The following is a 23827-nucleotide window of genomic DNA, read 5'->3' as shown; positions in this document are numbered from 1 at the left end:
GGAAACAGTCGCTCTGGAGGTGTGCTGGTTTTCGAAGCGAGCGAACGTAAGAGAGGCTGCCTGCACGTCGAATCGGCGATCGACTCGATTCGACGTTTGCGCAGAACGACCCCCAGAACTCGTCCTGCGTTTTGCACATGCGCGAACGACCCCCGAAACTCGTTCGTACTGCGCATGCGCGTACGACCCCCAGAACTCGTCCTGCGTTTTGCACATGCGCGAACGACCCCCGAAACTCGTTCTTTCTGCGCATGCGCGAACGACCCCCGAAACTCGTTCGTTCTGCGCATGCGCGAACGACCCCCGAAACTCGTTCGTTCTGCGCATGCGCGAACGACCCCGGAAACTCGTTCGTTCTGCGCATGCGCGAACGACCCCGGAAACTCGTTCGTTCTGCGCATGCGCGAACGACCCCCGAAACTCGTTCGTTCTGCGCATGCGCGAACGACCCCCGAAACTCGTTCGTTCTGCGCATGGGCGAACGACCCCCGAAACTCGTTCGTTCTGGGCTTGCGCGAACGACCCCCGAAACTCGTTCGTTCTGCGCATGCGCGAACGACCCCCGAAACTCGTTCGTTCTGCGCATGCGCGAACGACCCCCGAAACTCGTTCGTTCTGCGCATGCGCGAACGACCCCCGAAACTCGTTCGTTCTGCGCATGCGCGAACGACCCCCGAAAGTCGTTCGTTCTGCGCATGCGCGAACGACCCCCGAAACTCGTTCGTTCTGCGCATGCGCGAACGACCCCCGAAACTCGTTCGTTCTGCGCATGCGAGAACGACCCCCGAAACTCGTTCGTTCTGCGCATGCGCGAACGACCCCCGAAACTCGTTCGTTCTGGGCATGCGCGAACGACCCCCGAAACTCGTTCGTTCTGCGCATGCGCGAACGACCCCCGAAACTCGTTCGTTCTGGGCATGCGCGAACGACCCCCGAAACTCGTTCGTTCTGCGCATGCGCGAACGACCCCCGAAACTCGTTCGTTCTGCGCATGCGCGAAGGCATATTTCGTAGTAATCCCTTCGAAACCTTTTAGCCGTGGTTCCCCAGTTTAGAGCGGGTTGATTGTTACTAAAACTACTGTCGTGTTATTGCTTGTGTTGTGATCCCTGATGTCCCCAATAAATCTGGTTAATTCTGATGAAGTTGCCGCTATGGATTGATGCGTGTCGCGTCGAGGAACGATCCGTTCGATTGGCATGCAAGACCAAAATGGTTACAGACTGGTAGATTCCGCTCGGTCACTGACAAAGCCAGTCTGTAACCGGGGTTCTATCTCCCCAACTGGAAAGGTACAGGATTACGTTGGTATCACGATTTAAGACGCGTGACCCGAGGCCTGTGCTGAGCCGGCCGGCATTATAGACTCCCGGAGACGGTGGTGGCGAGGGTGGCACCAGGGACCGGGTCAGATTCCCGCCACCCCGGATGCACAACAATACAATGAAAACTGAAAAGGGTTTGTTTGGAACCGAATGTGGTTACCATGACAACAATGCTTGCAGCATCACAAAGACCATCATCACGATGCATTGTGTGTTCACCTTGTAGAACCTTTTGACCATTTTGTCGCATTCGCTGCTAAAATGTGGTCGTACCTTGTTGTGCTCTTGAATTTTTTCAATGAATTTCAAGAGGATATGTTTCCGGCACACCTGCAAGTGCGTCCTGCAGTCTGGTCTATAAGGAAGTCTTCCCAGGTTCGTGGGAAACGAAGAGAAAGACCGCCCCTGATGGACGGAGGATAAAGGTTTAAAGATCCCATTGATGAGAATGAAAGGAAATTGTAGGAACGGAGCAGATTGTAATATTCAAGAAATAATGACGGTTTGATTACGATGTGAACAAATGTACTCTTAAATCTTGTTACAAGGAAACCACACCTGTTCTGGAATGATCGATCCGTTTGCTGTGCCTGTGGTCAGAATGTCGTGTTTCAACTTCAGTTTGAAAGGATCCCATTTCAGGATTGTTATGAAGGAAATTGATTCCTGTTTTCATTGAAGTAACATTTATTTATTAAACTTGTTATATCCGTGTCCACAGATCTTTGGGGAAGGTTCCATCTTCGGCCCGATGGACGTTGGACAACTCGTGTCGCTTTGGCAGGGATTTGAATTTTCTGTAGGAATCATCTCCATGGTGATACTTATCATCAACTCGCTTTGTGCGATTTATTTATGGATGAACAAACGCTTCCGGTAAAGCTCTTCACAAGTCCTCATTTTATTATTGATCTTCAAATTAAGAAGAGCAAATTATGATCCCGATGGACCTCTCTTCTGATGAATATGTTGTTGTTGGAGTTTATATATCTGGTGGTGCTCTGATTGATACATTTGTGCTACACAAAGAAATGTTCTCTAAAACGAAGTTCTGGTTTTTCTTGTGTGTTCACAGAAAGGACAAGAAAGTAGATGGAGAAGATGAGCCTGATCGGGAGGATAAAGATGTGGAAGATGATGATGACAGATTGGATTCAGAAGAAGAGGAATGTGATTGTGATGATGGAGACGACGAATGTGATTGTGACGATGACGACGAATGTGATTGCGACGATGACGATGATGGATGTCATTGTGAGGATGGGGACGATGAATGTCTTTGTTCCGATGACGATTGGAATTGAGGACAGGAACACCAGGTTCGCAGGGGAGGAGGGGGAGAGGCTCGATTTTGTGTTGTACAAATTCCAGGAATCTGATTTCATTTCAGTTGTAGTTTTTCCCAAGTAGTTTTCGATCAGATAAGGTCACCAGCACAGTTTGCCACCCTCTGGGAGGAACGAGTTTGCACATCACCTGCTGAAAAGAGTCGTCTGTGTTGCAAAAAGACTATTTTGATGTTTATGTGTGTAAAGGGTTCTTAAGGGGTCAAAGCAGTTCAAACGGTGTAAAGGTCATACGGGCTCTTACAAAAAAAGGGATCAAAATGGATCTATGGGGTCTCAACGGGTCTAAAGGATCTGCGGGTATAAATGTCAAAGAGGTCAAAGGATATATAGGAGTTTAAAGGGTCATGTGGGGCCTCAAGGTTGTGAGGGTAAACAGGGTCGAAAGGAGCAACAACAGAAGCAGCACAGTGTTGAGGGGCTGCAGGAAAAGCAGACCCTCATTGTGATCACAGGCTGAAACAGCAACACAAGCAACATGTTACTGAAGGGCTGCAACAGCAACAGCAGAAACATCACGGTGTTGACAGGTCATACCACATGCAGGACCTTCAACAGGTAAATACTCTTCAATACTTTGGGCAGTTGTGGTGACCACACTCGGTGCAAAGACAGCAAACCCCAAGATCGGGACGTAAAGCTGAAATACATTTTGCCACTTGTTCTTTTATAGACATTGCTGTTAATACTTCCTTCGATGAAGAAGAATGTTCTTAATTGTGGAGATAATTGTAATTATAACTTTGGTGGGAAGGTAAGATAAACATGGTCATCACGATGCAGGTTAAATCACAAGAAGTTTAACTTCCCGTGATTGGATTATTCACCTTTTCGTCGTTTCCTGCTCCATCAGTGCATTCCCTTCTGTGCCCTTTCCTGAACAAGCTGTCAAACTGATGAAGATATCAATGTATTTAATCTTTTATATTTTTGTTGTTTTTTTTTTCCTGAAGACCCCCTCAGAAGAGGTGCTCGTTAACTCCCCTCCACCCCCTCGAATGAAACCATCCTACCGGTTGGAACGTAAGTTGCCAAGATTCTTGCCTTACATTACAAATTATTCCAAACTTTGTATAAACTGCATGTTTTTCACCCCCATCGTGTCCCTTTCTGTCTGTGTCTCAGAAGTGTTGGGAACAAACGAATGTTTTGCTGTACTCTTAGCCAGACAAGAACCAAACAGATCATCCAGTTGGTGAAAGTCTGACATGAGTGTTAATGTATCCGAATACAATTCATTGTGTACAACTGGATGATCATTAAAATTATTTCAATCGATGAAGGTTGGTAAAAAAAAATCGATACAATTAAATTAATTAATTAAATCGATGAATGTTGGTAATTAAATCGAAGCAGGTTGGATGTCACGTGGCAGTTTTCCAGCTTCTTCCTCATTTCCTCATCTGCCGTGACCAAGGCAAGTGGATTCTTCCCGAAACGTCGCCTTAACCGATGAGTAGTAAGTTCAGCTTTTTTCAATAATAAACTTTTCCTGCATTAAAATTAATTGTTTGAAAAACGTGAATTAAAGCCCAGTGGGACTTTGTGATGAAGAAAGTGAAGATGTGAAATTGAAGGCAAAAGGAAAGGGAAATTGAACTGTGATGCAGAAAGCAATGGAGAGAATACAGTGTTTCCAGGATTGTGTTAGAAGGTATTAAAATGATGAACATTATGAATGCGGTGATATACAGTGGTTTTCACTTCTTCAGCTGATGTGTGTGCAGAGATCCAGAAAACGAGTTCTGCCTTGATCCAGCATATCAATTCTTCCTTGATGATCAATAAAATTCGGGAAAATCAGGAGAAGAGTTCTCCCTTGTGGGCGCAAAATTTAAGACCGACCTTCCAGACTCGAAAAATGAGTTCTATCCTGGAGACCTTTGGAGATCTAAACCAATCTATCCATGTCATTCTTGGTTGGATGGTGCTTGATGAGTGGAAAGTTCAGTTGATTAAAAATTTGTTAGTTTAAAAAAAAAAAATTAATGATTATACATTATTTAAGTCCATGTTAGACATGTAATGTATTTATTTATTCTTTTTCAGCAATATCAAGAAAGTGCTGGGAAGACGTGAGATTTCCTGAGACAAATTTTCAATATATCTCTTCCTTTCCGCTTCTTCAAACTTGAAACAACTGAAACTTCATTCTTAAGATGGAACTGGAAGAAAAAAACAAAAACTTTGTTGAGTTGAAAAACTGTATTGACCTTGTATTATTATTGAACTGCTCAAGAAAGAAAAATTAAACTTTAAAAAATCATATTTCGTTGAGTTGTTTTAAAAAAAAAATTGTGTGAAAATGATTAATGATCTTGGGAATAGATTGGGTTTGGGTTTGGGATATGCAGGTTAGGGTTTGGGTTTTCGGTGTGAAGGTGAAGTTTGGGTTTGGGGTATGAAGGTTTGGGTTTGCCGTATGAAGGTTGTGGTTTGGGTTTTAATGTGAGGGTTGGGTTTGGGGATGTTAGGGTTTGGTTTTTCATGTGAGGTTCGGCTTTGGGTTTGGGGTTTGATGGGTTAAAAAAAATTGTATACCTTGTCCCGGCTCGTATGAGAGCGAACACACAACACACAGCAAGGGGGTAAATGAGACAAGAGGAGTGGGATTGGGAGGGACAAAACAGTGGGGAACAGAGACATTAGGGGATCTGTGGAAGGGAGAGGAATGCGACAAAACATGGGGAATACAAGATTGACATTACAGGGACTTTCAGGAAGGAAAGCAGGGAATTTGAAGCAGGTTGGCTTGGGTGGATTATCAGGGGTAGAAAATATCGAGGATTTGGATGGGCGATGCTCAGAGATGGTGGTGAACAGCTGTTTTGAAGGCCTGGAGGGAAGAATGGGATTGAACAGAGTGAAGGAGTTTATTCCAAAGGTGGGTAAAAATAGGAATGAAAGAGTGAAGTTGAACAGTAATTCGTGATTTTGGTAGTTTCACCAGAAGGGGGTTGTTGGAGGACCTTGAGCGCACTGCGGAAATGTGGTGGGGACAAATCGCAGAGAGCTGGGGGGGGGGGCGAGGCTGGAGAGGAGACGGTAGAAGACGTAAAGACCATCAACTTGCCTTCGGTGAGAGAGTGAGAGGCCCAAAGACTCAGTCTCATCGCGGGAGATGCCAATGATCCGAAATGTCTTGGTTTCCACAGCGTAAAGCCGAGAAGGGTGGGATGCAGGAGCACCAGCCTTGAGGGGAGAGCAGTGCTCCATCAGGCTGTGGATGAAAGCTTTGTTGGTGGTCAGGAGCTCAGGCTCAGGACTTTGCACGACGGATGATTCCCAGTCGGCGACTGGCTTTGGAGGCCAGGTTTGAAATGTGGCTTTCCCAGGAAAGATTATGACAGATAGAGACCCAGAAGCTTGAAAGAAAGGACTTCTTCCAGAGGATTGTTGAGAAAGTGGATGGGGGTGGGGTGGGGGTTCGAAACGGTCCTTTCAGAGAGACATAGTGAGTGTGAGATTTTTCCGGATTGAAAGACATGTTCCACGTGTTGGACCAGTTTTTTTTTTACCCAGATCTGTAGAGAGTGAAGAAGCTGCTGCATGCCGGTCTGAGGGATGACCGATAGTACGTCAGAGGGTGGAGTCATCAGCAAAGAGAAAAAGAGGATTTCCAGAGAGTCGGAGAGATCATTGATGAAAACCAGAAAAAGAACAGGGCCCAGAATGCTACCTTGAGGAACTCCAATCTGGACAGGAAGAGGGGATGAAAGAACTCCATTTAGGGCCACACCTTGACTGCGACAGGAGAGGAAGTCTGCGAGCCATGAGTGCAAATGGCCTTGATGATTGGAAGAAGGCTGATTGGTCTGTAGTTGCAGGAAATCTGTTTTTGCACATTTTTTATGCAGGGCAGGAATGTTTACTGATATCCAAGCAGATGGCAGATAACGTTGGGTAAATGAGAGGGTGAATAAAACAGAGAGAGTGTGAGCAAGAGCAGAAGAGCAGGTTTTAGGAGAAGTGGGTTGATGCTGTCTGGACTGGTTGCAGAATCTGAGTCGAGGTTTGAAAGCAAGCTATCCACCTTGTCAGGAGAAAAGGACACAGAGTCCAGGGACAGTTGGGTGCGACTGGGTAAGGTGGGTAGAGAAAGCATTGGGTTTTGGACACAAGATTTAGCTGCAAACACCGAGTTTATGTATTCAGCCTTTTCACGGGTGGTGTCAGCAGTGTGGCCATTTGAGGTAAGGGAGGGGATGGAGGGGGAAAAAAACACCAGAAACAGATTTGATTAGAAGCCACCAGGGTTTTTGAGGAGGGAGACAGGTTTGAGAGTTCAGACTTGAGCTTGGAAAGATGATGTTTTGTGGCTCTCCTGTGGGGAGATGCACACTTGTTCCAAGCTTTCTGGAGGGAACTGAGATTATCCTCAGTTGGGTTTGCTTTCCATGAGACAAACACAAGTTGTTTCAGGACAACTCCCTCGCCACAAGCTTCAGTGAACCAAGAGCGGGAGGAAGGGAAGGTCAACTGAAGATGAGCGGGGATAAATCTGTGCATGAGGGAGGGCAAATTTCTTTGAAAGAATTCCCAGCATGAGTTGATGTTGGAGAAAGTAACGATCGGAGACCAGTCTATAAGTTTCATGGCTGCTTGGAGACCCTGCCAGTCAGCTTGAGTGAAATGCCAGACTCGACGGTGGTGAGGTGGTTCTCTGATAATAGCCAGATAGATGTCCACTTTGACAAGGACATGGTCAGAAGAACCGATTGAGGAATTTAGAAAGAAAGAATTGAGGATTTTAGAAATCTCACCAAAGTTGTTGACCTTTGCCCTATGTTGACCTTATGACCTTTTGACCTCAAAAACAATAGGCTTCATTCTTATGACAAACTCTACTAAGTGGTGAAGCTTCGTGAAGATCAGATTAAAATTGTGATCTGTGAGCGATAAACAAAGAAACAGAAAGAATAACAATGCTGACGAACCAATTTACTTGAAAAATCTTCGATTTTGCACGTAACAACCAAACAGACAGAAAGAGGTAAAAACAAAACCTCCTTCGCCTTTTGTTGAGGGGTAAATGAAAGGAATGAAATGGTTGCAAGTCAAGCATGACCCATGAGGGTTAGAAAATCATCTGCTCGGTGAGATACTCAATCTTCGAACGAAGATTTTGAGAGATATTCCGATTCGTGTGAGAACAGCGAAGTAAATGTTAAATGCTCGTGTGTGTGTGTGTGTGTGTGTGTGTGTGTGTGTGTGTGTGTGTGTGTGTGTGTGTGTGTGTGTGTGTGTGTGTGTGTGTGTGTGTGTGTGTGTGTGTGCTGTTGATAAAGCATCTCTCCTCTCTCCTCTCTCCCTCTCTCCCTCTCTCCCTCTCTCTCTGTGTGCCATCTTTCCTCGACTCCCTCCCAATACAGAGCAGCACCCTCCTCCCACATCTCTCTCACTCTCCCCCTTCCTTCTCTCTCTTTCTGTATTTCTCTGGACATATCCGGACGGTGGTCATGTCTGGATGGTGTTTGTCTCTTGATGTGTCCGGGCAGGGTTTTTCTCTGGACGTGACCAAGCGGTGTTTGTCTCTGGACTTGTCAGGGGGGAGTTTGTCTCTGGACGTGTCCAGGTGGTGTTTGTCTCTGGATGTGTCCAAGCAGTATTTGTCTCTATCAGCTTGGCTCCAGACACGTCTGGATTTTTTTCTCTAGACGCTTCTGGATGGTAATTATTGCTCCACCGCACGTCTGCTTTCCCTTCCTCTCACTTCACACTGCCTTCCCTTCCCCATCCCTCCTTGCTCCTCCTTGCTCCTCCTCCTCCTCCTCCTCCTCCTCCTCCTCCTCCTCCTCCTCCTCCTCCTCCTCCTCCTCCTTGCTCCTCCTCCTCCTTGCTCCTCCTCCTCCTTGCTCCTCCTCCTCCTCCTCCCTCCTCCTCCTTGCTCCTCCTCCCTCCTCCTCCCTCCTTGCTCCTCCTCTCTCTCTCCTTCCTCTCTCTCTCCTTCCTCTCTCTCTCTCTCTCGTACTGTCATGGCGGCTGCTTTCTTCGTGTTGTGAGTTCCTGTCCTCCGTTGTGCTGATTTGTGTTCCCACATTTCCCATTTCACTCCCTATGTTCGTGTTGTTTGTTCGTGAGGTTTTCTCGTGTTTCCCCTCTGTGTGGAGAGGAGAGAGAGCCCGTCGCGGCGCTGGTTCGGGTATCGTCGGTTTTCTCGGCGGTTCTCTGTGAGTCACTTCAAAAACTTTCGCTTTCAACCTTTATTTTGCTTTTTTTTAAATTTTTCTCTTTATCTTTCCTTCTTTTGTTTGGTTGGCGCCCCCTTTCCCAAGGTTCGGGAAAGGTTGGGGTGTTTTGGTGACTTCCTCTTCCTGAGTGAGGAAGACGTCGGTCGTCGTGTGGTGAAACATGGCGGCCGCTCGTTCGCAGTGATATTCCGCGTTCGAACGGTTCTCGCGCAAAAATGGCGTCGCCCGCTCTCCACCCGAGGGCGTTTCGGAGGAAGCGATTGTTCTCGCGATCGGGAACATTATCGGGTTTGGTGAGGTACGAGCCGCGTCGCGCACGAATAAACGGGTTATCGTGTTTGTGTCCCATCGTCCAACAATCCTGTCCCTCGACTCTGGACACTTTGTGATGACTTATCCTTTAGATACTCCTGCTCAGAAAGTGGTTATCTCAAATGTACCGCCATTCCTGAGCGGTGAGCGATAGGGCTGCAGCCCTATGGACACTGCGTGTCCCCTCTAATAATGCTCCCTTTGGGCTGTAAAGATGAACGTGACAGTCACGTGATGTGTTTCCGTCGACAGGTATTTATTGTACTTAACAAGGATTATCCCTCTCTGAACGTCATTTTAAAGTTCACTGTAAATAGTCACGATTACCAAGTATATGTTAACACTGAAACCCTAAAGTGCTTTGGTTGTGGTGCAGTGGGACACATGAAACAGTTTTGCCCTCTTCGGAAAACGCAGCTTTCCACGGCCGAACCGAATCACGACTCACAGATTAATGTTAACGTTTCTCTTTCAACGAACGGACAGGAGAAACCTAAACCGGCTGAACGAGTGGACACGCCCCCTCCCAGTGACGGACAGGACAAACTCGTTCAACAAGTGGACACGCCCCTCCCAATGACGTGCAGGATAAATTAACCGAACAAGTGGACACCCCCCTCCCAATGAGCCAATGGACAGTGTAAGTGAGGGGTTCATTTCCGTCTCAAAAGTTAAAAAACGTAAATCCCTTGCACCACGTGTTAGGTCGACATGCAAAACCCCATACGTCAACTTTTTGTGACCACCATTTGGCAACTACCTGAAATTCTCACATATTGTTTGAAAATATAATAAAGCTTATACCTTAAACTCGACAAGCTTAAAAGTTGCGCATTTTTTAGAAAAGTGAGAAAATGTGCGAAAAATGATACACTTTGTGTATCTCCGGTTGTGGAAGGTATTCCATTGGGTAGTGTGTGGATTGTAGATGGGATGGCCATGCTCCAAGAAATTCCCCAAAAGGCTGTGCCTGATACTTTTGGTGAACTTTCAGAATATGTAGTGAAACAGCTTATTCACCTTGCTCATAATGCCCATAGTGATACTATCCACTTTGTGGTAGACACATACCGATCAGTGAGTATCAAGGGAGCAGAAAGAGGAAGACGAGCTGCAAGTGGAAGCCAACTCACCAAGATCTATGGTCCAGAGTAAAAAGTGCCTAATCAGTGGAAAAAGTTTTTGTCGCTCTTAAAAGGTGTAAACAAAGAAAACGCTCTTAAAAGGTGTAAATTTAAGTTCACTGTCTTGTTATTTTCAATTAAGATTAGTTTCATCATTCTGTAAATCAAATTCCTTCCTTCATAATGAATGAGCAGTCTGAATACACATAGACTTAAGCATTGTTTTCAAGATTAGACTCAAGAGGGTGACATACAGAATTATGAAGTATTAAAAGCATAATAACACATTAATGTGCAATTTTCAGGCTTGACGATTTTGGATGGTGGTTATCCATATTTTTCTCTACCTTTGTTCCAAATTTCAGGTAGTTGCCAGGTGGTGGTCACAAAAATCAAAAAATAAAGCCATTTCAGTTGTATGCATCCCTGCCTATGTGTCACCTTCTGGTAAAAGGCAAATCAGCGAAAATGTAATTACTGGAATCCCATGTAATAACAGATTTGCCTTTCTGGAAGAAGAAGATAACCCAGAAACGTCCACTTGTTCAAACATCATCAATAAAGCAATCGTATTGAACTTGACAATCAGCGTCTCCAACCCCACAAAGAGCGTCCGCTCGTACAAGGACGTTCCTAATGTAGACTGCTCCCATATCCAACAGTTACAGGAGGAAGATAAACTTTTACAGTCTCTCTCTAACAAAACAATAAATGAAACAACGAAGAACACTGAGGAAACTAGGGAGGATAGTTTAAATCCTCCAATAGAGAGTGACACTCACGACCCGACCACCGTGGCCATGTCACGGAAAAGCTTGGAGTCCCCTCTCTTACATTCCCAAGAATCCCCAGGCGTAACTCTGATGTATAAGGCTCCTGAAGAAGATTGTTTCATTGAAACCGAGCAATCATGTGATGTTCACAATGAAACTGAAACAGCAATCGATTCCCCATGTGAGGAATCTGACGATGAAAGTCAAGATGACTCATCTCAGATTCTAAAGGCTGAAAGCAGACCTTCGGATGACGAGCTTCGGGACTTCTTGAGGGACTCTTATCGTAAGACAAATATTGAACTGAAAGATCATTTCCCTGATCTTCCGGTGTTAATTACGAAATTGAAAGAAATTGTGCGTAACCCTGTCACCCCAAACTTCACTGAGGCTCAGAAGCACAGGTTAAAAAAAATGATCCAGAAAGCTCGACAGGAGCTTCTTAAGTGAGGTCCTTATGGTGTGTTTCTCTTATTTATTTATTTTTCTTCTTTACCTTTCTAAGCACATGAATGTCAATTTCGGAAGTCTAAACATTAATGGTGGTGTTAGTTTAGAACGCAAAGTTCAGGTAAAAGACCTGACTTGGCGTTTGCACCTGGACGTCTTGTTATTGCAAGGAACCCATGGAAATCTGACTGCCCAAGCCCAATGGAGAAGGCTCATGAAGGGTCAGTGGTTCTTCAGTGATGTAAATTCCTTCACTGCCGGGATTGCCTTCTTTGTCTCTCCTTCATTAACACTCTCGCAAGTTCATTTTAATGAAATAATTCCTGGACGTCTGGCTTGTCTTCAGTTCATTGCCAACAATGAAATCTTTATTTTTGTAAACATTTATGCCCACAATGAAAATGCTGAAAAGTATACTTTTTTTCCTTAAACCAGAGGCCTTTCTTAGCACAATTTACTTGAACTGCTGCTTTATTATGAGTGGTGACTTCAACTGTACCCTTGACCCTGCTTTCGACAGAAACAGTGTGGAGCCACATCCAAAATCTGCCAAAACTTTGGAAAAAATTAAAAAAACTGTGGGACTCATGGATGTTTGGCGGATCCAACACCCCAGACAACGTCAGTTCACCTGGTTAAGATGTGTGTCCCAGAGACACACTCCAGGCCGGTTAAGGCCCAGTCACACCTTGACGTTTTAGCCAGCTTCTGCCGATTTTTGGAAAATTTGTCTAAAACGCTGGTACACGTCGAATACGTTATGGGTAAGTTTTGGAAACATTGAGAGCACGCTGAAAAACACTGCCATACGTCGTAGTACGCTGGCTTTAAACGTTGTACTTTTCGGTTGTCCTCAAATTTTCCATGCTTGAAATTTTAAGACTTAGGTCAGCGTATGACTCACACGTTCCGCATAACGCTGGCCATTAGTTGTAGGCACGTCACGCGATCGTTGACACACGTCGACACACGTTACTTGTGAGTTACTCATAAGTCGAAACACGTCGAGGTAATGTTTAGCGTACCCGAAACTTATTTCTAACCTATGAGTTACGTGTTGTACTCATGTTACGCGATCGGTGACACACATCGACACACGTTACTTGTAAGGTGCTCATAAGTCGAAACACATCAAGGTAATGGTTAGCGTCAGTGTTCCAGACTCCCTGGTTTTTTTTGGGGGGGTTCTTTTTTTTCTTCCTTCCTTCGGTATGATGGTGATTTTGATACTTCGATTTCTAGTGCGGTTATAATATAATATAATTAATAGGCTGCCGCTCAACGATTTGAATCATAACCGCACTGTACACTGAACACCGTCATACCGAAGAAAAAAAAACCGGGAGTCTGGAACACTGACGCAAACCATTACCTTGACGTGTTTCGACTTATGAGCACCTTACAAGTAACATGTGTCGATGTGTGTCAACAATCGTATATCGTGCGTTCAACTTATTCCCATCGCATGCAGAGCGTGTGTCATGCGGCAAGTACGTCGTAAAATTTTCAACATGTTCAAAATTACAAGATGTACTCCACTTACTACGACGTATGATAGCGTATTTTAGCGTTCTATTCACGCATACCAAACTTAACCATACCGTATTCGACGTGCACCAGCGTTTAAGACGCATTTTTCAGAGGTCGGCATACGCTGGCAAGATCGCCAAGGTGTGACTGTGATGTTGACACTTCCATTTCTGCGGCGGTTATGATTTGAATCGTTGTGCGGCAGCCTTTTCATAACCTACGCCACGTCATCGTCGGCGATGCGTGCAGCGCGCTATGCAGAAGTTAGACTATCGTTGGGCATAGGTTGTGAAGGCCGACAACAGGTAAAGCATTCGTTGGTATAAGTTATCTATAACACAACGAAACGTTCTGTGTCAGTAACTAATACGTTATGCATAAGACCAAGTCGTTATGAATACGTCCAAATCTTAAAAAAAAAAAAAAACATCAAAAGTTCAACGTAAGCCAGCGTTTTACATACATTTTAATACGTTGCCATTGCTGGCGAAAACGTCAAGGTGTGACTGGGCCTTTAGACCAAATTTATGTCAATGCTCCAATGCTTCAGAAGATATTAAAATCTGATATCATGCCTTCTCTTTTCTCTGATCATCTGGTGACAACATTCTCCTTTAAGCTGGCTCTGCAGCAACATGGCAGTCCGTATTGAAAGTTAAACCTCATGTTACTTGATAATGTTACTTTTTGTGAAGCCTTTAGGGTGTTTTGGAATATCCTCATCGAACGAAAGAATAGTTTAAGTAGCCCTAGATTATGGTGGGACTACACGAAGGCACAGATTGCCATCTTTTGCCAACAGTTCAATCACTTCTCATCTTTTAGTGCAAAAAAGGAAAGGATTGTACTCGAAAAAGAAATACTGAAATTACAATCTGATGTTGCAAACAACCCCAGTGCAACAAATAACCATCTGCTACTGGAAAAAAAGGCCCTTTTAAATGATCTTGTTGACTATCAAGTGAAAGGTGCAATGATCCGATTACGGATGGATCAGATTTATAATTTGGACTCTCCAACAAAATTTTTCTTTCATTTTGATGAAAAGACCACCCATCAAAGGCAAGTTGAAACCCTAAGGCTCTCAACTGGGGACATTGTGACATCACAAGATAGCATAAAGAGGGAGATCTATAACTTCTTCTCAGACGTGTTTTTGGCAAACGATGTTGACAATGATGCAATGCAATGCTTCACGTCTGATCTACCCACGTTAACTGTGACTCAAAGGGACCAGCTTGATTCCTTACCTTCCTTGGAAGAACTTACACTCTTGCTGGCTTCTCTGCCAATTAGAAAATCTGGACTAGACGGCCTCCCAGTCGAGTTTTACAAATCCTTTTGGTCCTTACAAGGTCCAGAGCTTTTGGAGGTCTTTACTAGTTTTTTACAATGTGGGGAATTGCCAATGAGCTGTCGTAGAGCAGCAATTACTTTATTACCGAAAAAAGGGGACCCTCAGCTCGGCAACTGGCGCCCAATCTCTCTTTTAACTTCTGACTATAAAATATTTTCCAAAGCTCTCGCTCGACGCATCTCCCCCCTTCTAGAATCTGTGATTCAAAGTGATCATTCTTACTGCATCCCTAACAGACAGATACATGATAACATATTCCTTATAAGAGATCTTTGGGATGTGTGTAAAGCTAAAAATGATAATCTTGGTTTGATTATGCTCGACCAAGAGAAAGCTTTTGACCGTGTTAGTCATGCATATCTTTTCAAGGTTCTCGAGCGTTTTGGACTTGGTCCCAGGTTTACCTCCCTTATAAAACTCTCTTTTATCATGGCATTTCCTCAGTACTCAGAGTAAACTCTGAACTGACTTCACTTGTAAAGGTTGGAAGGGGTATCCGCCAAGGATCTCCTTTGTCTGGCATTTTGTACTCTCTTACTATCGAGCCTTTCCTAATCAAAGTTCGCAGCTTCTTAACTGGTTGCACAAAGCTGCAAGTAAAACCTGTGAAAGTTTCTGCCTATGCTGATGATATTTGTGTCATTGTACGCACAAGCAAGGAGATCAAGAAACTGGTGGACTGTTTGAACTATTATGGTTTAGCTTCTTCAGCTGCAATAAACTGGAACAAGTGCCAGGCACTGTGGATCGGCCCATGCCAGCTGCCCATGCCTGTTCTTCCAGAACGCCTCACCTGGTTGAACAACGGAATGAAGTCCCTTGGCGTTTTCATTGGTGATGCAGCAACACAAGCAAAGAATTGGGAGGGTCTCGCTGAAGCCCTCAAACAAAAGCTGCTGAAATGGAAAGGCTTACTGACTTTGCTCTCTTATCGAGGCCGAGTCCTGGTCATCAATAACTTAGCAGCATCTCTATTGTGGCACACGAAAAAAGCCACACCACCTCCTGAACATTTTTTTGTTGAACATACAGAAAACCTTAACAAATTTTTTCTGGGGTGGAAAACACTGGCTTCGTCCACAGATCCTGAATCTTCCATTGGAGGAAGGTGGACAGGGTCTTGTGGACATTGCGTGCAGGGCAATGGCCTTTGGCATCACCTCAATCTGGCGGCTTCTCTACTGTCCGTCGGACTTGGTCTGGAGGTCCGCCCCCCTTCTTATCCTCCGTCAAGCTGGTATGCCTAACTTTTCATCAGGATTATTTTTTAATGAACATGAAATGTATTGATTTGTCCTTGCTTCCACCTTTTTATAACAGCATTTTAAATGCTTGGCGTGTTTTTATAGTTGACCGTGATTATCTTTCGTACACCAAAGATATTGTTGTGGTTACCAAATTCGCAAACCACCATTCAGGTCCCTTAGGTGAGATATCTCGGTAAGTATATGTGTAGTTAGGCCCAAACCCGTTGTCTAGAGGGAATAAATGTCATTCATGCGTGCTGCGACTCTTCAGGATAGCCGTTTTTCTTTTACTATCTTTATTTTGGACCAACCGCCATTATCACCACCGCCAGCCGCGTCTCAACAGTCATCACAACATCAACCACCCACCGCGGCGCCGCTTCACCACAGCAGCCACGACCTTTGCCGTCACACCTCGCAACCGTCGCATCGCCACCATTCTTGCGCCGCTTGTGGGTACCGGTATTGGACTCGTGCAGGGCGCGCGCCGAACAGCGTGTACAAAACCACGGACTATCCGCTCCAAAAACGGATCAAAAACGATTCACGCCCACTTTTTCTCGGGCCAATGGGGAGCGAGGTGAAAGGTCGAAGGCAGGGGGTCAAAGGCGAAGCCACGGGGCTTATATAAGCGGCTGCGTTCGTCAGAGAAGTGTCGTCGTGTGCGTTGGAGTTGAGTGCAGTTGGGAAGTTCGCAGGAGGAAGAGTTCGGAGTTGGAGTCGGAGCGAAGAGGACGGAGCTGTGGAGAGGCGGCGGCGGCGAAGGCAGACGAGGGGGTGCTCGCGTCGGTGCCGGGAGCTGCACACCAGGGAGGCCGACGGGGCGACCTGGTCGAGGTGGAGACGCTCGTCGTGGGACCCGAGACAGAGTAAAAATCCTCCTTTCCCCGAGCATCAGCAACCCCCTCCTGTTTCCCCCCGCGCTGAGATAGTGCGACCAAGGGGGCCCCCTTCCCACCCCCTACCAGACACTGTCCGCGAGGCCCGCGGAGTTGAGGCACCACCGCCGCTCCGCGTCTCATCACCAGACGGGTAGGCCCGACACGGTCTCGGCCCCAGGCCCGCCTACCCCCTCATCCTGGAGGGTGGTTCTCTTTTCTTTTGCTTTGGGAATGTGTGTTGTCGGCGCCGTCTGTGAAGTAAAATTGTATAAGTGTTGCCGTGTGCTCGCGTAATCGGTATTAGATCTGCATTGTCGCATTTGCTTTTTGTCTTCTTCTTTTCTATGTGCTTTTGGTGGAATTGTATATGTGTGCTTTCCGTTCATCGCGAATAAATGTGCTTTATGTTGAACTGTTTCCCGCTTCGCTTCGTCATTTCTTTCATTGAATCCTCATCTTGCTTCACGTAAAGGGTTGGTAGTGGGCTGAATACGCCCGATAATTAATCGAACCGTTGAGGCCGACGATAACACCGCTCGGTTATCCCGATAGTACGGAACGGGTCGCTTAAGTGGCCCGTGTCCAAAGTCGACCTGCGGCGAGGTGCGATCGCCCGGTCTACCCTCCGTGTGGGTACTTAGGTAGGTCGAATTTGGCGAGCAACCCTATCCCACGCGGGGGCCGATTGGCTCGATCGCGGTGAGACCGAAAGGTCCACCCGTGACTGGTTCCCGGCGTTAGTCCGAGAGGGTCACGACTGGATTGTCCGTCCGGTGGGCGACGTGCCGCGATTCGAGTTACGTGGCCGTCAGCACGCCGGCGGGCGCGAATCCGTAACACTGGTGTCAGGTCGTGCGATACAAATCCATCGCCCTCCTCGCGGCACTGGTATCGGAGAACAGGAAAACGGGCTCTCCTGTCTCCAGCTAAATTCACGGGAATCGGTCCAGGGGTGAGAGAAGCGACCCCCGATTCCCTCCAAATTACGAGCGAGCGAAATTAACCCTTCACGAGAAGCAAGATGGCGTCTCAAGGCGAGCGGGAGCCGGGGTATTAGAAATGGATGTAGAATGTGTAGAATCCATGGCTCAGGATGAAATCCCCGTGCAGGAAATGTTGATTGTACAGGAAAACGAACTCGCCCAACTGAACCCAGAGCCCGAAATGGGTGCGGCAGCGGCCGCGGTGTATGACACCTCCCCCCCCCTCTCCACCAAAACCCTTCCCCAACCCCTGCCGAAACGGCTCACCCAAGCGCACCCGACATGGCCCAGCTATGCGCCATGCTGGCGGCAATGACAAACGAAGTGAAAAACGAAATAAAAGGAATGAACGAAAAGATGGATACAAATACAAATGAAGTGAAAACGACGATGGATGCGAATACACAGCAAATGAGGGAAGAAATGAAGGAGCTGCGGGGTGAGACAGAACATGGGCCGATGCCTGCAGGCGGGCATGAAGGCCGTTAGCAGGGAGCTTAAAATGGCGACTCCACGTGTCGGAGCAAACGAGCTGGAAGGGGGTGCAACGGCTGTCGGGCCCGCGGTGGAGGCGGGTAAGGAAAAAGTAATTCGGGAGACAAGAGACGAGGTGAAAGTAATTGCGAGGGAGAGAAAAGAACAATTAATACGGAAAGCAAGGATGAGGTACGCGGAGATCGTGAAAGAGCAAGGAGTGAAAAACAGGGAAGGACGGGAGCGATTTAAGGAGAAAGCAAGGTTGACCGACATAAAGATAAGGGAAAGACGCCAGAAAGAAGCGGAGACTAATAGACCGGAATGGACAACAGAAACTTATAAATGTATAGAGACACGGGAGACAGAAAAATAGAGGGTGAATTGGACAAGGTTAGTGACGCACACACACACACGGAGGTGGTGGAGGATAATGGGGGTGAGCTGGTGGACTGGGTGGAGGCCCGGTGCAAGCAGCTGGATAGCCTCCTCCAGGAACGAGGGGAGCGAGTATGCCCCCTTGAGGCGAGTCACGACCAGGTGAGTTCGGTCGTGCTTTGCAAGGTTGAGGGGACGGGTGCTGTGGACGGGTGCACGGAGAGCTTGGGGGGTATAGAGGCCCCGGAGACCCTTGTGGGGACACGAATCCCCAGTGTGGTTGTCCCTGTGTGTGTGGTGCAAGGCGTGAGTGCGTCCCCGTGTGTGGAAGCGACCCCGTGTGTGAGTGGTGTGGTGGCGATGGTGCCGGAGTACGTGCTTCCCAGCACGCCGTGTGTGGATGAGGCACCGTGTGTGAGTGAGGCCGTGTGTGTGGATGAAACGGCCAGTATGAGTGAGGGACCGCGGGTGAGTGCCCCCGCGTGTGTGAGTGAGGCACGGAGTGTGGATGAGGCACCGCGGTTGAGTGCCCCCGCGTGTGTGAGTGAAGGACGGTGTGTGGATGAGGCACCGCGAGTGCGTGGAGCCACGTGTGCGAAAGGGGTAATGGCATGCGTGGGTGAACGGCCGAGTGCAAGGGAAACCGTGTGTGTGAGAGAGCGGTATGTAAGGGAGATGTCGGTGGGCATGCGGGAGCACGCAGCCGCGTCTCCCGGGGTGAATGTGATGGAATGGACTGTGAGCGTCGTAACACGCAGGTGTGCGTGGGTCGAATGGCGACGACGGCGACATGGGAGGAACGAAAGCCGAGTAGCGGCTGTAGCTATTTCGGGGACCGTGCCGGGTTCACCCAGCAGTGAGCACGAGGTTCGTGCTGTGCAACGCACGAGACCGCCACGTGCTCGCTTGCGAGAGTGAAGTCCCGGTCCGGAAACGCCAGCGGTGGAGTTGCCGATCCCGCGGACGGACAAAGTTTAGGCAGGACTACGGATTTGGACCGGACGGGTTCTCCACGCGATCGTGTGTGTTAAGCTCCAATGGGCAAAGCACATGTGTTCGCGTGGGGAACCCCTCGAGACGTGGGGCTTGTGTTTTTTTTATGCGCACGGTGACGTCATGGCTGCACGTGGGGTTGGAATCCGGCAGGAGGGGTATCCCTGCCGGATAGTACCGTCCAAGAAGGGACGAGGAACACGTGCAGCTGCATGACGTCACGGCCAGGTGCAAAGTGTGCGAGTTGCCGCGCTGGTGCTGCGCATGGAAAAAAAAAAAAAAAAAAAAACAGTAAGCCTCACTTTCAGGTGCACAGGATTCCTGGGCAAGGGGTGGAAGACCCCCTTCTCCTGGGCACAGGATGGAAACTAGTTAGGGGGAAGGGTTAGCTTAGCCAGACCGACTTCATGGGGCAGGGGTAAGTCCTCATGGAGTCCGTGGAATGGATTAGGTAGAGGGATTTAGTGAGCTTTAGGTGGGGAAATAAAAGTAATTTTTGAGTTAGGAGACAGTGACAGACTTGTGGATGTGTAGCGGGGACGTAGCTTAGCTACGTAGTGTTAAAAGGAACGTGCTGCAGTTTAAGGGACGACGTGGGAGCACGAGTTAGTTAGGGGATGCAGATAGAAGGATGGCAGAGTTCAGCGGTGAGTGTGTTGAAGAGTTGGTGAGTTGTGAGGTGAGTACTTGTTGAGTGAGTGAGGCCAGCGGGTCTGTGTGAGTGGAGCGAATGGGGAATGCATGGTGCGATGAGTGATTGGGGGGAGGAGTGACTCCCGCCCAAGGGACCCCGGGGTCAGTATAAAGTGAGTTAGGGGGTTAGTCAAATTGAAAAATGGAGGTTGTTTTGTTGTTGGTGTGAATGTAGGCTCGAAACCCGTTTGGAGGGGTGCAGGAGCCCTGTTGACGGGCTGGGAGCGTGGCTGCGAAAGGTGAGTATCGCTGAGTGGGTACCCCGGGCACCAGGCAAGTCGGCCGTGGTAGGCCAAGGGCCCATGGGGGGCCGGGATAGCGTAGTGGGCACGGGTGCGCCTGCTTGGTGCGGGGGCCCGGGGCGCCATTAGCCGCGTGGGCAGTGTTGTGGGCACGGGTGACCCTCGGAAAGGGGCCTGGGAAGCCAGCCTGCCACGTGTGCGTTTCAGGGGAGGTGCCATGGGGGGCACTCCCCGGTGTTAGGGAGCTGGTAGGCTCGGAGGCACTGTAGTGCCCAGGGGTGCCATCGGCAGAGGGTCGTGCCTGCCAAAGGGAGCCACGTGTCCCAGCCATGAGACCGTGTGAGGGCACGGAGAGAAAATTGGGGGGCGAGGCCCGAAATTGTGAGGACACCAACACAGGCGACGGGAATCTGGGTTGTTAGAACCAATAGTTTAAGCGAGAGGCGCTTGTTGAAAGCCCCGGGGTAGTTTAACAGTTAAATGGATAGGGTAGATTAGGAAGTGTACCCCTCCGCACCATCCATCCCCCCGCTGTCGTTGTGGGCCGCTGGACCCACTTTGGTTATAGATCGCCGAACTCTGGGGAGGCCATCCTGAGGCTTCGTTGGGCCTCGACACAGGACGTTAGCTCTCCCTTATTCCCCTCCGGGAAGGGAACGTAGGGGTTGGGAGTAGGCTGGGTGACAGGATAGGTTAGCCGAACAGAGACGATAAAGGGGGTTAGGGGACGATTTATAGTGGGGAAGTAAAAATAAAAACAACAAAAAAATAAGTTGGGGCTAAATTGGGGTTTGACAAATTAAGGGAGTAGGTATGTACAGTGACAGGCAAAGGCGATAGGTGGGAGGGAGACAGGTAGGTAGGTCCGAGCCCGCCTTCCAAGTGGCCAGCACCACCGCACTCCCTCCACCAACCTCCACGTAACGGCAAAGGCTGGCCAACTTCATCTGCAGCTGCTGTGCTGCAAGGCCTGTGCCGGCTGGATCGTCTGCAGCTGCTGTGCTGCAAGGCCTGTGCCGGCCAGTTCATCTGCTGGCTGTTTTGTTGCAAGGCCTGTGCCGGCCAGTTCGTCTGCCGGCTGTGTTTGCCTGCAGCAGCCTTCTTCTGCGGGCTGTTTGCCTGGTGCCTTTGCCATGCCATGCCCACTGCCCAGGTTCACCAGCCCCGTTCAATTTTCGCTTTGCCCCCCCCCCCTGTTCATTGCCATGTGCACCAGGATCAAGGCAACAGTTTGCAAGCTGCAAGAACTGCCCTGTTGGCAGCTACAACACGGGCCTGCAGTGGCGGCCCGTGCACCGTGTTTGTGTCCATCCATCCATTCGTTGTGTTCATTGCGTGTGCCACTTGAGCTGGCACGGAGACTGCATTTGTGCAGCCTATGCACCGTTGTGGTTCACTGCGTTCAGTTCAAAAGGGAAGGCCTTGGACTGCGTGTGAGCAGCCAGCCACGTTCCCTGTCACCTGCATTGTTTTGAGCCAGAGACTGCATGCGAGCAGCCTGGCTCCCTGTTAACTGCTTTCTTTTTGCAGAGCTCATTGATCCTGGGCCATGGTTTAGTGTAAAATTTGTAAGTTAAGGTTAAGATGTACTGTACATATGAGTGCGCCCCCGGCATGTTTGTCTTAGTGCCGGCAATTTTATTTAAGTGGTCCGTGTGAGTGAGTTTGTTTAGGTAGTTACGCAGCCCTCAGGTTATTTATTTTGGGGACACGAAAACCATGAATGTCGCACTCAGGGATCCGTAGGTAAAATGTACTAGGGGAAAACTACACATGATGGCACACGAGAATTTGACGACTCTGGACGAGTCTGTAAAAAGGGGAGGGGGTAGTGTTGTGGTTACCAAATTCGCAAACCACCATTCAGGTCCCTTAGGTGAGATATCTCGGTAAGTATATGTGTAGTTAGGCCCAAACCCGTTGTCTAGAGGGAATAAATGTCATTCATGCGTGCTGCGACTCTTCAGGATAGCCGTTTTTCTTTTACTATCTTTATTTTGGACCAACCGCCATTATCACCACCGCCAGCCGCGTCTCAACAGTCATCACAACATCAACCACCCACCGCGGCACCACTTCACCACAGCAGCCACTACCTTTGCCGTCACACCTCGCAACCGTCGCATCGCCACCATTCTTGCGCCGCTTGTGGGTACCGGTATTGGACTCGTGCAGGGCGCGTGCCGAACAGCGTGTACAAAACCACGGACTTTCCGCTCCAAAAACGGATCAAAAACGATTCACGCCCACTTTTTCTCGGGCCAATGGGGAGCGAGGTGAAAGGTCGAAGGCAGGGGATCAAAGGCGAAGCCACGGGGCTTATATAAGCGGCTGCGTTCGTCAGAGAAGTGTCGTCGTGTGCGTTGGAGTTGAGTGCAGTTGGGAAGTTCGCAGGAGGAAGATTTCGGAGTTGGAGTCGGAGCGAAGAGGACGGAGCTGTGGAGAGGCGGCGGCGGCGAAGGCAGACGAGGGGGTGCTCACGTCGGTGCCGGGAGCTGCACACCAGGGAGGCCGACGGCGCGACCTGGTCGAGGTGGAGACGCTCGTCGCGGGACCCGAGACAGAGTAAAAATCCTCCTTTCCCCGAGCATCAGCAACCCCCTCCTGTTTCCCCCCGCGCTGAGATAGTGCGACCAAGGGGGCCCCCTTCCCACCCCCTACCAGACACTGTCCGCGAGGCCCGCGGAGTTGAGGCACCACCGCCGCTCCGCGTCTCATCACCAGACAGGTAGGCCCGACACGGTCTCGGCCCCAGGCCCGCCTACCCCCTCATCCTGGAGGGTGGTTCTCTTTTCTTTTGCTTTGGGAATGTGTGTTGTCGGCGCCGTCTGTGAAGTAAAATTGTATAAGTGTTGCCGTGTGCTCGCGTAATCGGTATTAGATCTGCATTGTCGCATTTGCTTTTTGTCTTCTTCTTTTCTATGTGCTTTTGGTGGAATTGTATATGTGTGCTTTCCGTTCATCGCGAATAAATGTGCTTTATGTTGAACTGTTTCCCGCTTCGCTTCGTCATTTCTTTCATTGAATCCTCATCTTGCTTCACGTAAAGGGTTGGTAGTGGGCTGAATACGCCCGATAATTAATCGAACCGTCGAGGCCGACGATAACACCGCTCGGTTATCCCGATAGTACGGAACGGGTCGCTTAAGTGGCCCGTGTCCAAAGTCGACCTGCGGCGAGGTGCGATCGCCCGGTCTACCCTCCGTGTGGGTACTTAGGTAGGTCGAATTTGGCGAGCAACCCTATCCCACGCGGTGGCCGATTGGCTCGATCGCGGTGAGACCGAAAGGTCCACCCATGACTGGTTCCCGGCGTTAGTCCGAGAGGGTCACGACTGGATTGTCCATCCGGTGGGCGACGTGCCGCGATTCGAGTTACGTGGCCGTCAGCACGCCGGCGGGCGCGAATCCGTAACAATATGTTTTTGAAGGAACCTCTCTTTCACAACTCTCTTTTTAAAAGAATAAGAACGGAGCGTTCTTTTATCAATCATTTTATTCAGAGCGGTGTCCATTGCGTTTCTGATGT

General features: G+C 48.6%; 2 protein-coding genes across 3 annotated transcripts in view; both read left to right on the top strand.

The window, feature by feature from the left end:
- The first annotated feature begins 1822 nt into the window (after positions 1–1822).
- Positions 1823–4909, top strand: LOC147032516 (uncharacterized). 2 transcript variants are annotated; one of them, XM_085858584.1, is made up of 3 exons: positions 1823–2201; positions 2401–3694; positions 4721–4909. In XM_085858584.1, the coding sequence occupies exons 1-2, from the start codon at positions 2077–2079 to the stop codon at positions 2627–2629; spliced, it is 354 nt and encodes a 117-aa protein (XP_085714710.1). In that variant the 5' UTR covers positions 1823–2076; the 3' UTR covers positions 2630–3694; positions 4721–4909. The 2 variants fall into 2 exon arrangements, with proteins under 2 accessions (XP_085714710.1, XP_085714704.1); XM_085858578.1 differs by having other exon boundaries at positions 2401–4130.
- Positions 4910–8939: 4030 nt separating this feature from the next.
- The window catches only part of PRDM15 (PR/SET domain 15), a 192943-nt gene continuing 178055 nt past the window's right edge, over positions 8940–23827 (top strand). Inside the window, exon 1 of the mRNA XM_085870224.1 lies at positions 8940–9160. The gene's annotated coding sequence lies outside the window, so the exon portion shown is untranslated. The remainder of the gene's footprint in view (positions 9161–23827) is intronic.

Source organism: Eptatretus burgeri, chromosome 2, assembly GCF_056783735.1.
Source record: "Eptatretus burgeri isolate ZD-2024b chromosome 2, Ebu_testis_v1, whole genome shotgun sequence".
NCBI classification, from domain to species: domain Eukaryota; kingdom Metazoa; phylum Chordata; class Myxini; order Myxiniformes; family Myxinidae; genus Eptatretus; species Eptatretus burgeri.
This window is presented reverse-complemented; position numbering and strand designations above follow the sequence as displayed.